General features: G+C 49.4%; 1 protein-coding gene across 6 annotated transcripts in view; it reads right to left on the reverse strand.

The window, feature by feature from the left end:
- Positions 1-1,487: 1,487 nt before the first annotated feature.
- Positions 1,488-14,158, reverse strand: part of LOC104482066 (discoidin domain-containing receptor 2) — a 60,262-nt gene continuing 47,591 nt past the window's right edge. For 5 of the 6 annotated variants that reach the window (XM_086763980.1, XM_086763983.1, XM_086763984.1 and 2 more), the window contains exons 11-17: positions 13,791-13,986; positions 12,341-12,585; positions 10,130-10,251; positions 9,573-9,770; positions 6,594-6,828; positions 5,082-5,231; positions 1,488-3,941 (exon numbers count right to left, since the gene is read on the reverse strand). In XM_086763980.1, the coding sequence (XP_086620106.1) occupies positions 3,801-3,941; positions 5,082-5,231; positions 6,594-6,828; positions 9,573-9,770; positions 10,130-10,251; positions 12,341-12,585; positions 13,791-13,986 (1,287 nt within the window). In that variant the 3' untranslated portion in view covers positions 1,488-3,800. Of the gene's footprint in view, positions 3,942-4,271; positions 4,310-5,081; positions 5,232-6,593; positions 6,829-9,572; positions 9,771-10,129; positions 10,252-12,340; positions 12,586-13,790; positions 13,987-14,158 lie in introns of all 6 variants that reach the window. The other variant, XM_086763985.1, reaches the window with a different exon arrangement.

Consider the following 14,158-nt stretch of genomic DNA (forward strand, 5'->3'; position numbering starts at 1 on the left):
GGCAGTGGGGCAGCTCTCAGTGGCAGGCGTGGGGGGAAGGAGACGCAGCACCATGCAGTCACCCGGGAAACCTCTGTGATGCTGTCGGGAGCAGTGTCAGTACCCACAGCTCGTCAGGTTTTTCTGGACAAGTCTTTTATTTTCTCCTCACCTGGAAATTTTGGATGAGCACAGAGATTTTTACAGCATTTGTCAGGTTTCCTGAAGGCTCGTAGCTCTCGGGACAGCAGCGGCAGATGTTCCCCGTGAGCTGCCCCAGCACAAACACGTGTTCACGGCACGGTTCACGCCCAACACACAACTCAGGACAGCCTGGCTATGCGCGCCCCGGTCACTGGGACAGCCCACGCGCAGCCACGCGTGTACCTTTCTGCAGAGGAAACCTCACGGCAGAGGTTTGGAGATTCACCATGCTGGGGTGGAAGGCTCAGCCCTCCCCTCCCGGCCTGGCTGTTGGAGGAAACAATCCTTCGCTACCTTGCTTCACGCAGGATGAAGGTTGTTCCCATTCCCAACATCGTACGGTCACGTTATCTTGCGTGTGGTGGGTTTCACCCCACTCCAGCTGAAGGGAGGCCCAGAACAGGGATCTCCTGTTTACTGAGCAGCCACAGTGGCCAGTACGTCCTCAGGTCAAAGACCACCACAACCCAGTGCCAGCATCGTTTCCACTCACTACAACGCCAGCGGCAAAACCCTGCCTCCTGCCAAGGTCCTCACTGCGGCCTTGAGGAGCTCAGCCACAGGCCTGGCAGAACCATTCGCAGGCTTCAAAGCTACCCACCAGAAATCAGAGCATTCGAGGGCTGTTCCCATCTGTTCAGGCGCCTGCAGTCCACCCAAAATTGTATCTGAGATAAAAATGCTGCTATGACTCGCCTTTGGTGCCTAAACACTGAGATCTGGCATTTCCAGCCTTTACAAATGTATTTGAGTGTGCCCAGACACCTGAGTGGAAGACCAAGAGGTAACAGGCACAAGATGCACAAGGGGAGGCCCGCTGGACACGAGGAGAAACTTCTCCTCCATGGGAGCAGCTCAGCCCTGGGACAGGCTGAGGGGAGGTGGTGGCATTTCCACCCTTGGAGACCTTCAAAGCCCAGATGGGCAAGGCCCAGAGCACTCCAGCAGAGCTTTGAAGTTAGCTCAGCTTTTCGTGGCGGTTTGGTAAGAGACCTACCAAGGTTCCTCCCAGCCTAGACATTCTGAGTTTGAGATGAAAACATTGCTTACTGGAATGCAGCACCACATTCATGGCACCAGTGATCCCAAGCTGGTCCAGGTCCCCTCCGCCCAAGGGGGCTCAGGCCAGCATCTTCCCAGCATCTCCAGAAACTGCCTTCAAAGTTCACTCCTTTAAACAGCCAGTGGCTGCTCGTTCCAGACCTGGGGGTCACACGCTTACCAATCTGCTACCCAGTCATCAGACCGGAACATCGCTCCTCAGCGCAGACACCCCGGTAAAAGAAAGCAGAAGTTCACTCGTGTCAAGGTTACCATTAGAATTTATTGATATGAGAGAAACTTCGTATGTCAACATGTCAATGGAGGAACAGCACGTCCTGATGTCACAGAAGTACGAAGTCTGTCCAGGTGACGTTACAGTGCTCTGCCATCTCTAAACTCTGAAGCACAGGAGATCGCACACACGGCGCTGCATTACTGGGTACGTTTCTGGGACGGGATAGAAATATTCTGGAAATACAACAAATGCCTGGTTTGCCAGCCACCAGCGCCCGACACGCTGCAGCAGGGACCACGCTGGCTCTGAGTCCCACCACCCAGCTCCAGACAGACAGCGCACACGTGTAATGGTGACTCACCATGGGCCCCTCTCTTCAAAGGAGGGGAAGAAAAAAAAAAAAAAAAAAAAAAAAAAAATCTCTTTGGGGGTGAGATTCACCTGAGCCCGTGCAGCCCCCGCAGGGAGACGAGATGACCTGGTCCCTCCATAAAGGAGGCGCAGAGGCCAGCGCAGACGGAGCCGCCCACGCGCAGCCAGGGGAACCGCAGCCGGGTCTGCAGCAGGACAACCCGGGCACAGCCAAGTGAGCTGCAACGGGAAACTGCACGGCAGGGTTCGTTCTGCGCAGGGAGCACGCACAGCCATGCCGCACTCCGTCCTGCCGCCTGCCAGTTCAGGTTTTCCCTTCACCGTAACGATCACTGGAACTGTTCTGACACTGCCGCTCTCAGCAGCGCCCGCGGCACAGCCAGCCGTTCACACTGTGCTTGTGGCCAAGATAAAAATTATCTTTACAATCCTTACTGGAAATCTATGCTATGCTGGATGCTATTTAACAAAAAGCCAAGTGCTGCGCTTTCATCTTCTCTCAGCTTATGAAATATTTGGTTTGGTCCTAAGTGTCTTGCTGAACGATTCGAGAGGGAGCAGCAGAGTATTCCCCAGGCACCTGGGAAATCCACAATGGATTTATTGTGGAATCGAGCTGAATTCTCCAACTCACTCCAAATGGATTTCAGAGCCCTCTACAATGCTCCAGAGAATGAGCCGTTTGTGCCACGACAAACAGAAACCAGCCCCAAGTTCAATGAGTAAATTGTCTTGCGTTGTGCGGGGAGCATCCAAAATAACACAAACCCAGCGTAAGGGGATGTGTCAGCCCCACCTCGCGGTGCCAGATCTGACCACGGCAACGCAGCAGCCTGGGCCGGAGCGCAGCTGCCTGGCCAGCGGCACCAGCCCTGCTGCAGACCCGAGGAGGAACCGCTGACGCTAGAAAAAGCTGTGCGCGCGTGCCGGGGACGGCCCGTGCTCTGCTCCTTCCCTCCGGCGTGAGCTCTGACGAGCGACACGCGGGTTCTGCTCCCAGCCACCCGCTCTCCCCAAACCTACGTTCCCTCTTCATGTGTAACGGCATTGACTTAGAGATCTCATATTAATGGGTACTTATACAGGATTAATTGCACATCAGTCCATTGTGGCTACAAGTTCATTAGGCTAATAAATCTACGTAGTGACAGTAGTACAGTATCAGCTACTTTTCAATACAAACTCCCTACCCTAGCCTTAATTTGTAGGTCAAGAGAAGATCTTCTACTGTAGTGACCTTCCCATGACCTTTAACATTCATTTTCAAAATTTTTTTTCTAGAAAAAAAAATCCAGTGTGGGGAAAATGCACATATATAACAAAAGCAGTGCTTAACAACCACAGGAAAAAAAGAACATGATCTTGGACTCTTCTATCAGCGTCCTCTGTAGACCCTGGTAGCATGACTTCCAAAGGGTTGCTAAATCCAGCTCCGTCAGTTCTCAAGTCCATCGAACCACTCCCTAGCTCCAGACGTTTCCAGTCCCTCGCTATACATATTGTCTGCAGCAAGGGCAGACAAACACTCGCTAATGTGCACACGACTTCCATTTCATTAATGGAACAGTTTTAAAAGACTGAAGTCCTCACTTCTAGAAATCTGTTCTTGAGTGGTAGTGCTCTCCCTGACCAGTAGCCTTCTATTCCACCCAGGAGAGAGCTCCAAGTCCCTCAAAGTTCTACTCATTTGTTTTGCCCAAAGGTGTACGGGTATCTAAGAAAACCCCTCTCACAGTATTCCCAGGAAACGATTCAGAAGAGGAGATGATTTTTCAGCCAAGTGAGATCCTCTGGTCCTGCGTGTCAGACCATGGCCAATAGAACGAGCAGCTGCCATGGCCATCTCAACTTAAATACGGAACAGTCAGGGGAGGAGAGCAAGGTGGCCTGACCATCTTCCCGTGAGGTACAGGCAAAGAGACACCAAAGTCACTCTGTTCTCAACAGTTTGTCTCTTTTTCTGGAGTCAAATGTTTGATTCCATTTGTTCTAGCAGGAAGTGGTGAATCATGTCAAAAGTGGGACGATCTTTGATATCCCTGCTCCAACATTTCAGCATCAGGTCAAACACAGGGTTAGGACACAGAGGAGTCTGGGAGAGATAGATCTGAAAGGAAGAAAAACACAGCTATTTCAGTGGGCTTTTTGTAAAATAACGGAACCTCTACCAAATTAAAACCAAAAGGACAGCTCCATTCCACGTTTACAAGACAGGGCCATCATGCAGTGAATCTGGCAGTGAAGTCTGGATGGAGCTTTGACGCCATCTCAAATGGCATCGCGGACACTTCGCCAACTTGTTTGATGAGCTGGTCACACCACAGTCCTTTGTCCCTCAGGAAATACGAATGCTTCAGAGACATTAGTCTTCCCAGTGACAGCAAAACACAAACCAAAACCAAGTTTACCACAATAAAATCCAAATACTTTCACTCACCGTAGACAACTCATGAGGCTTTCTAAGCATCGTGACAGCTTGTTAGCAGAGACAGAAAAAACACCTTTTAGAGCTCATCTAAAGCACAGCTTGGCAGAATTTTTCCCCCCCTCTAGTTTTAATACACATCTTTTAGGCTCTTCACTAAATCATTAGTATTCAGGAGACAGTGAATAAAACCTTTCCATTATTTTATTTTTTAACTTGTTTGGTGATAAAGGTGAATTTTGTCAGAGCAGAAAGCAACTGGCATTCCACTTTCTGGGGTACAGTGACCCTGGGTACCGAGGTGAGCAGCAGTGGCAGGCACAGCCCTGCGTGGCAGCAAGGGAGGACAGCGACACAGAAAAGCCCTTCAGCAACTAGAGATGGCCAAAGGCTTCTCTGCCTGTGGAGTATCTAACCCCTGGACACTAACAACTCCTCCTTCCCCACTTCAGTAAGTGCTTCCTCATCTTTCACAGGAAATCCTAGTGGGAGAGAGATCTGGCAAAGGAAAAGAGCAAAAGCATTGTGTAGGAGAGCACCAAAAAGCCAGGGAGGACAGTGCATCAAGGGCAGATGGAAACACCAGTGGCTTATAAGCACTGGTCAGGGCCAAGAGGTTCTTTCCAGTGGGACTCCAAGAGAGGAAAGCCAGTGGAATGAGTCTGGAGGAAGGGGAGGAGACGCAGGACACGCTTGAAAAGAGGAGCAATAGAAGCTGAGACCTCTGCAGATGACGTAAGGCCAGCAGGAAGGCCCCACGGAGACCAACTCGGATGTGACCAGGTGAAGTGAAGGACGGAGAGGTCACATTTGCTTTCTTACCTGCCGGCCCTGGCTCCGGAAGAACTCTCCTGTGTTCTCAATGACCTGCTCATCGGAGAGGAGGCTGTACGGTTGCTCCTTGCACAGTACGAACATCTCCCAGAGGGTGACCCCAAATGCCCAGACATCACTGGCTGTGGTGAACTTGCCCTGTGAACAGACAGGATGGTGTAAGCCCGGCTGCTCTCAGCACACACACTCAGCAAAAAACCAAATCAGCCTACACCCCCTGCAGCTGAACACAAGGACGGAGAACTCATACCTGGAAAAATGCTCGTAAAGAGAGACTGCAGAGCAGGTGGCCTGCTCTCAGCAACGCACAAAGGGACTGAGGTACGACAGTGCTGCTTTGTGGGGCAGGAGCAGCGTGTCCGTAGGACCTCTGGGACAGCAGTAAGAAGGGGAAGCTTTCACCAGGGCAGATCTCTGAGAAAGTCAGAGCCTACCGTCCCTCCTGAGAACGCCGGTATTTGCAGCAGTAGGCAAAGGGACTGCGGCAGGGGGCAGACAGCTGTTGCCTACCTCCACCCAAAACAGCAGCGCAGCACAGAAAAGCCTTTGAACAGGAAGCAAAGCCCCCAGGGCGAAAGCAGAGGCAAAGCAGACTCCAGACTTAGAGAGAGGCCAAGATAATTTTGATCTTTGCACATGTAAGAAGTCAGTGACAGTCTGCTCCCTGTCCCTGCTTTCTGTCTTCGAAAAATGTGCCCAAACTGGCAGCGTTTGGAACAATGTGTTTCTGAGGAAGTAAAGAGAAGCTAAAGATTGCTCAGAAAACAACTGGGGGCTGGAGGACTCATTTGGGCAGAAAACATCCAGGACCCAGATTGCCCAGGCTTATCTGGCAACCCTAGCAGTCTGGCGGTGTTTGGAAGATGTTCGCACAAGGAAGATGGGATGTGACTGTAACCAGGAAAACAGGGTGAAGTTAGAAGAGCACAGGCATATCAGCCTTTATTGCAGAAGTAATTACAATTTTTCTGGGTACTCTGAGGGGGTGTCATAAGAAAGTATAACCAGATGATCTCACCAACTAGCCTGAGAAATAATTATCGGGCTGAATATTAAGCAATTGCCTCCAGACTGGATGTGTTTGGGCTGTTGAACAATGTCCTAAGGGAAGACAGCAGGACCCTTAAACATGAAACAAAGCCCCAACCTCAAACCCAGACTTGGCACTTGAAACTCGTGAAGTTCTGTCCCTGTCCCTCTCGGCTTCACAGCTGAGGAAATAAGCACAGAGCGGCAATTTCCTTACAATTCCAGCAGGAATCCTGAACGCCAGGCACAGAGCAGGAACTGTGGCTGTGATGACCTCTGCGGTATTTGCAAGGACATGCTCCTTTTCCAGGATCTGAGTTATGTCCAACACAACCTAACGGAAATCTCACCTGGGGCCGCCTGCGCACACATTTTGATGCTGTAAGGACCGTTATATCTACACGTGTTACTATTTCAGGGGCACAGCGAAAGATCAGAGGAAAGAGAGGAATGGTGGTGTGCAGTCCCTACCAGGAGGATGCTTTCCCAGGCCATCCAACGTATGGGCAGCACGGCTCTTCCCTGGATACGGTAGTAATCCCCGCTGTAGAGATTCCTGCTCATCCCGAAGTCCGCAATCTTGATGGTGTAGTTGTTCCCCACCAGGCAGTTGCGAGTGGCCAGATCTCTGTGCACAAAATTCAGAGATGCTAAATACTTCATTCCAGAGGCAATCTGGGTGGCCATGTACAGCAGGTTAGAGTAGCTGCATTAAAAGAAAATAAAACAAAGATAAATCAATAGAGTTCCCCAGATTCAACTCTTCTTTGCGTTTGATGTATTAGTGACCTGTCATTTTATTTTTTTCTGTAACAGTGGAACTAAACTGTTACACCTGCCAGGCTAAGCCAGGCTCCTGAGCTGACCAAGCAAGAACAGACAAGCTGTCCCCAAAATTCACGGCCCTTAAAATTTGACATCCCTTAGAGTCTTGTAATAGCAAGCATTATTCGCAAGATTTTTGAAGACTTTATGCATCAGAGCACCAATTTTTTGCAGAGAGACATGAAAAATTAAGCTGTACAATCTCAGAATCTCATCTCTAAAAAACTGCTTAGCTTGATATTTCAAACACTGCCACTAGTGCATGCGTACATTAATAAAAGTATGTAACAACATTAAAGAGAGCCTACTTTGTAAAAATATGTTTAGTATTACTGAAAATATAAACAGATGCATTTTGCATCCAATATAATTTTAATTCCCATCAGCAAAATGAAGATAATATTAATAAAACTGCACGATACACAGACAGAATTTGGACCATCTGACTTTCACCACTCTCCACACACCATTACTCTGAGATGCTCGGCTCGTTTCCCACTGTGCACACTCAAATGCTTCACATGACCAAGCATTTGTCACAACAAATCTAAAACTGTTCACAGGTAGTATTTCTCTGACAAAGCTCAGAAAAAGAAAGTCGGTCTCCTCCTCCTCATGTTCTGGTGGCAATGAGAAAAGCACTACCATGTTATCTGAATTACATCAGCGTAACGCATCTGACGATAATATACCCGTCCTAACAGATATTAATCCGTTCTAATCAACGGCTAAGCGAATGCTACAAGATTGGAAGGCAGCCCTGACAGAGCGCTGGCAGGAGGAGGGGCTGGGCACCACTTCCCTCCCAGCCTTTCAAGCCTGGTGAACACCACAACTCAGCTAGGTGACGCCTGGTGCAGTCCCACAGCCAGCTTGACGTTCCTCCTGATCTGGGTGGACCTGTTGTGCCTCCAGATCAGGAACTCTGCCACCACTTGTACCTTGTCAGCCTGGTTGTTGGCTTTTCACATCAGAGCAGGCACAGCCTCCAGACCCTACCTTCTCCCTTCCCCTGCTCAGCCGCAGTTGTCTCCCTGCCTGGAGCTGTCACTCTTCCCATCCAAGATGCCCAGTCTCTCCTGTCCCACCTGCACCCTTGGCTGGGTCCCATCAGCAGCTGGTTTTTGGCCCCCTGCCTCTGCTCAGCAAGCTCTGCAGGCCTGAAATGTGCGGCTCTGCACACAGAGGTGCAGGACAGGAGACACCTCTCAGCAGACTCATCTTCATTTGCTAGACAGCCAGAGAGACAGTAGGTAGATGCATTTCAAATACCAAAGAGCCATAAGGACTTAAAAATGTGTGACCTCTCTGCAGGAAAGGGCTGGTTGCCACATCTGGTGTGCAAGTATTGGGCTTGAGAGATAGGCGGGATGGCTGGACCTTGCCATTGCCCACAGGCACCAGCAGAGACAAGCTGTGCTCTTGGGACTCATTTGGACTGTCAGTAAACAACTATACAGACAGATAGATACCTGAGCTCCTCACACCATCTTCCTTTCACGTGAAACTCTACCTGGCTGGAAGGGACAAAAGGAGACGCTGAAGGATCAGCTGCAGAGAAAGAAAAACTAGCGGCAGAGCCAAGTAATGGAAACCAAGGAAGTCACATGTGAGTGACAGTGCTGAAGTCAGATGAGAGATGAGGAGGAGACAAAGAAGAAAGGATAGTTTGAGGCTTTGGCCAGGAGTCTACAGGTGAAAGCTGTTTCAGAAGTGCAGAAGGGACAGGAGACCGGCAAGAGCTGGAATATGTTTCTACTCAGATGCAAACCCTCTCCCATCCTACAGTTCCTGGCGTGTCACGACTCTGCAGGATGCCAGTTTAGCACTCCCTGACAGACCACTGTACCCAAGGGCAGAAACACTGGTGTTGTCTGGACATGGCGAGTCCCAACCATCTCCTGTCCAGTCCGTCAACAGAACTTGCTCTGCCTAACTGCCTCGCTCTAACTAGAAATGAATCCAATCCTTGTGGGGGTACATGCTGAAGGCTAAGCAACGCAGCAATTTCTGATCAGTGCAGGTTTCTTTATCGAGCAGAAAACATGTTAGTCCTACACGCAACTCTTCTCTGAGGACAGGATTTCCGCAATGGCAGAGATGTTTTTATGTTAGATTTAATCCTTCCACAGAGGAGGGAAATAAGTACCACTACTGACAGAAAACGGTTTTCTTTGCCAAATATTCTCCTTCTGTTGGCTGACGAAATCTTTCCTACATTCAAGTCCCCTCATGTAGCATTTTTTAGACGTCCAGAGAACATATGAACCTTCTTAAAAACCTAAGAAACATTATTGATTTTCATCCCAAAATTCTTGCTATAATACAACTGGCTTCCCATATTAATGAAATATTTGATGCAAACCCACTGATGTAAACAGATGGTCCCATCAGTAAATCATGTCTAAGATGGTCACCGTGACCAGAACAGCCCACAGTCAGGGACACTTCACAGGAACATGGACCTCCAGAGGCCTCCGGAACAACCTCCCACGCAAAGCAGGAGTGGTGTCCACAGTCTGTGCTGTGGCAACGGCCCGGCTGGAGGAAGGTCACTGGAAGGCACAGCAGACGGAACTGCTAGCTCTGTATTGATTCATCCCAAAAATGGGCTGCTCCTCTTACCTGACACAGGGAATATTGTTTGAAACAGCAAATTTGCTGTAGATCTCCCTCTGTGACAGGAACTGGTTGAGGTCTCCATTTTCCATGTACTCTGTTATCATGCACAGCGGGTCATCACGCACGCACACCCCCAGGAGTCGGATGATATTTGGGTTCTTCAGCCGTGACATGATCTTGATCTCCTTCAGGAAATCATTTCTTGTAAAACAGAAAAAGAGGTTTAAACCCTAAACTATTCCTTTGTCTAAGGAAAGCAGAAGCAGCACGTAAGAAAACCCCTGTTCAGAGACATATACAAGCTGAAAGCTGTTTCTGCGCTTGTGCTCAGCACTGACTCCTTCGCCAGCAAACAGGATTCATACAGCATTTCAGTTTGACATTATGTCTGTTCCTGTCCTCCACTCCCTGCTTGTGTCCTCCTCCTTACACACACCCATACAGCACACACCAGAGACACACGACACTTGCAGAAGTCACCAGGGTTAACCTACGTGAAACCGTTGCTGGGAGAGTATTTGCTTTCCTTCTCAGGTGGTCGGCATTGCAGAGGCGCTTACCTGGCTGTTTTGTTGACATCTGATCTCAGCATTTTCACTGCTACGAGAACCGGCTGGTGAGTGAATTCCATAGATGAGACTCCCAGGAACTCCAGCAGGCCGTCAGCTTCACAAAGGTGCACCTGCGGGGAAGAAAGCAGAGGCAATTATGAGAGCACGCAGAAAAACAGAGGAAAAAAATCACATTGAGGTCACCAGCTTGGTCACCGCTGGCAGAACGACCACGTTAATGATCTAACGAAGGCGATGCTGTTCTGATCAGAAATATAGCCCACAGGCTGGCCCTAGACTCTGGGTAAAATATGTACATACACTATATAGCCCGTGACGTAGGAACAAATGTGGATTGCAGCCCAATGTGTCCCCAGCGCACTGAATTTACTGGTGCAGTAGATTACTGGGGCAGTCCAACTTGCCCAGCAAGCACTGGACACGTTCAGGAAGGTCACTGTGCCCGGAGCTGCCAGCTTTTCTCTGCACCTGCGTGCAAACAGCACGCCAGCAGCACGTCTGGCAGGTACAGCACATCACAGCAGCCATACGTGTACAGAACTGTCCAGTAGCCTGGCCTGATTCACCGCTCAAACTGAACTGAGGAGCATCCAGGAATTACAGACAGCTCTCCAAAGCCCTCTAACTCCAGAAGAAAAGGGAGAAAAGTGCGTGTGTGTGATGTGAGCACCTCACCTGTGAACATATCCAGAGATATATACTCTAAAGTGTACACTGAATTACAAGTTTCTTCAGATAAATGAATAATGACACAAAGTTACTGCCAGGGTTGTAGAAGAAAGGCAGTGACAAGACATTTGGCTTAAGAATTCATCAGAAGGCATATTCAACTGGAGAACTGGGCAAGAGCTGCTGGGGTGGGGAAAGCAGACAAACCTGAGTGTATGGGATAGGAAAAAGGACTGGAGGAGGGGAGCAGACTGGCAGCAGTGAAGGGAATGTTTATATGAAGAACGCACCAAGAACTTACATGAGAAGCACAGTGAGGAGAAAAAGGAAATGGCACAGAAAATGGAACAAACGCACAGAACAAAGAAGAGCACAAAGATGCTGCTGCAGTTACATGGAGAAATCTGCTGCGGTGAAAGTACAGGCACGAGACTAGGAACAGGAGAGCTGCAGTACCCAGAGCATGTGTTAGAGGCACAGGTAACGTCTCACTGAGGCCAGGGAGTGGGTGGTTAGGAGAAAGGCAGAAAAATGCTTGAAAGGGAAGGATGCTCTGAGTGGAGAGGTGAAAAAAGCAATGTGCCATGTTGCTAGAAGCGAGTCTGCACACTAGAGTAGAGGAGCAGAGCATATGATGATGACCAGTTTGCTAAAGACTAAGGAGATGAGGAGAGAAGGGAGAATGCGATGTAGCACATTTGCAAAAGCGAGGGAAAGAGCCTGTGATGTGAGGACAGGAACAGGCTCTGAATCAATCTGCAAGGAAAATGGAGTCGGAGAGCCTGGCTGCTGCTGTTTGACAACACAAAGGAGGAGGAGGAGAAAGCTTTGACAGTTATTAGAAGGACAGGAATGAGAGGGAAGGAGAAACCATAAGCAAAACAATGAGAAAAAAAGCCTCTCTGTTTCACTTTTGGAGCACAGCCCAAGATAGGGCAGGATCCAGGAAACAGTAGAAGGACCTACACTGACAGCCAGGTGAAGAGGTTAAGGATGCCAGCACCTTCCCGGTACACAGAGCGATCCAGAAAGAAGTGAGAGGGACAGGGAAGGGGCTGGGGTAGGGAAGGCGTGCGGTCAGAAGAGGAGCTATGAAGATGGGCACACCACAGAGGAGGGAGCAGTCAGTAAAGGGCTGTGCTTTGCCAAAATGTAGACAGGCAGAATTTAAGGCTGTGACTGAGCAAAAGCTGGGAAGAAAAAAAAGAGGCAGTGGAAGAGTGCGAGCAGGAGAGGGGAAGACCTCTGTACAGAACTAGCAATAGTGTGGAAATGAAGCAGGGAAAGAAAAGGTGAGCTGAAAGCACTGACAGCTTGGAAGGAACTCAAGGAGCAGAGAAAGCTTGACAGATGCACGTATCACGCTGCCTGAGGCTTCTGACACAAACTGGGGCTTGAGCAAGCACAAATGCTAGAGAACATGTGAGGGCACCAGTATGTGGGAAATGCCTGTCCTGGCTTGGGTCAGCATCCAGAGCTCCACCAGAACGTCCTCCTGCTAACGTGAAAGCTGCTTTTACAGGGCTGTACCTCTCCAAACTGTCCTTCTCCCAGCTTCTCCTTGAGCCGTAGCTGCTGCCGTGGGAATTCACCCACGGAGATGTCCTTCTTGGTGAGCGAATCCACAGTGAGGGCTGGGACTGCGTACATGTTGTTGCCAGTCACACCTTGCAGATGAACGATATCTGTTTCGGCGTAGTGAGGAACGTTGTTCTGAAAGCCTTGGTGAGGAGTGGACTTGGTCAGGTCGGGCTCAGCATAGTCCCCACTGCACACTAAGGGGAAACCAAAGACAGGTGGAGTCAGACACACTCACTCCCATAAAACCAGTATGGCCTGGCTTCCACCGCTCTCGATCCTGCAGGCCTCTGGGAATTCAGCCTAGCTGCACACCTACCGCCCTGTAGCAAGGCACACCCAGATGGAAGACTGCTTGTTTTAAGTAGGGCTTAAACCAGAACGAGCCACATTTCTGCAGACCCCACAACTGTGAGGTGCCACTGAAACTGTGTTAAAGAGCTGCCTGCTCTATCCAGCTATGAGAGCGAAAGTTGTTGCCCAGACACGGAGGCATGAGTGATTTCCTATTTCTGATTCATCCTGAATATGATCTGTTGCCCCTAGCTGACGCAGGGATGCTGCCTGCAACATCAAACTTGCTCTGGATTCCCTTCTGCAACAAGAGCTGATCAAGGCTTCCATTTCCCACAGACTCTGTTAGCATGCTACACTACCTCCTATAGCTTATTCAGATAAATATCATGGGATAACTCTTCATAATTAACTCCCTGTACGGTCAGTATTACACAGAACATTTGCATTGCTTCACATTCGTATCCTGACTCAATCCAAATTAATCTCCCCGTGTAGTATAACGCTGGATCTTAGCAACTTGTCAGTGTTTGAGGAACGCAGCGCTGCCCTTCCATTCACTAATCAGCGCTGCCATGACTAAGAACAAAGCACTGCTGGAAACATTCCCTTCTCAATGCTCCAAAAGCTCCCCAGGGGGGGCTGGAAGCCAGGGCATCACTAACAATTCTCTGCTGCATTTCCCTCTGCTTTTTCTGAGGGAATTTCAATAAGTCCTTGCTGCAGGAAAAGGTGCTAAAGGTCTCCTCCACCAGCCAGTCTGGATAGCCCAGGACTGCAGCAGGTAGTGACTCCACTGCCGAGGGGCTGATGAGACAAACGATGTGTGATTGCCAAAGCCAGCTCCTAGAAGACAACCTGGCCAGCATATAAACACAGTCTCCAAAGAGAATAAAACCCCACCACCCTCTAGTGGGGCAGATGCTCCATCTGCCAAAGTGACATGCTAAAAAGTTTCAGAGCTCCAGAACATTGTCTTAGGTCCCTGGTTTAGCGCTGTATTGCACTGGAGTCATAAGACTACTTAGACACTGAGGAGTGGCACATTTTAAAATCTAAGAATAATAAAAGAATAAACACAACTCCTGGAGACTGATGGTGACATTACCTGAATCCTCTGCGCTTTGGGAGAGCTCTGGAAGCTTTTGGAGCAGCGTAGCTGGTTGGTGATATTCCAAATCGAGTGGGAAAGCACGTTCATAGGTGGGATTGGACTGGTGGATCTGGGTCTGGTTGTTGGCAATGGTGTAGCTGTAGAACGAGAGGCGAACTGTGGCATCCTCCTCCAGGATTCGACGTGGGGCCTGCAAAAGAGAAAAAAAATGCTGAGGCAATGCTCAGTTAAGTAATGTACTGGCTGCAACCACAGCAACTTCCAGTAACATCCTGGATAGGGCTGGCATCCTCCCCTGCTGTGAGAACGGTTTTAGCTGCTCTGTGGAGCTGGGGAAACCCTGTGCTTTCCACATAATTCTG

This window comes from Chlamydotis macqueenii, chromosome 20 (genome assembly GCF_036417535.1).
Source record: "Chlamydotis macqueenii isolate bChlMac1 chromosome 20, bChlMac1.mat, whole genome shotgun sequence".
Lineage (NCBI taxonomy): Eukaryota > Metazoa > Chordata > Aves > Otidiformes > Otididae > Chlamydotis > Chlamydotis macqueenii.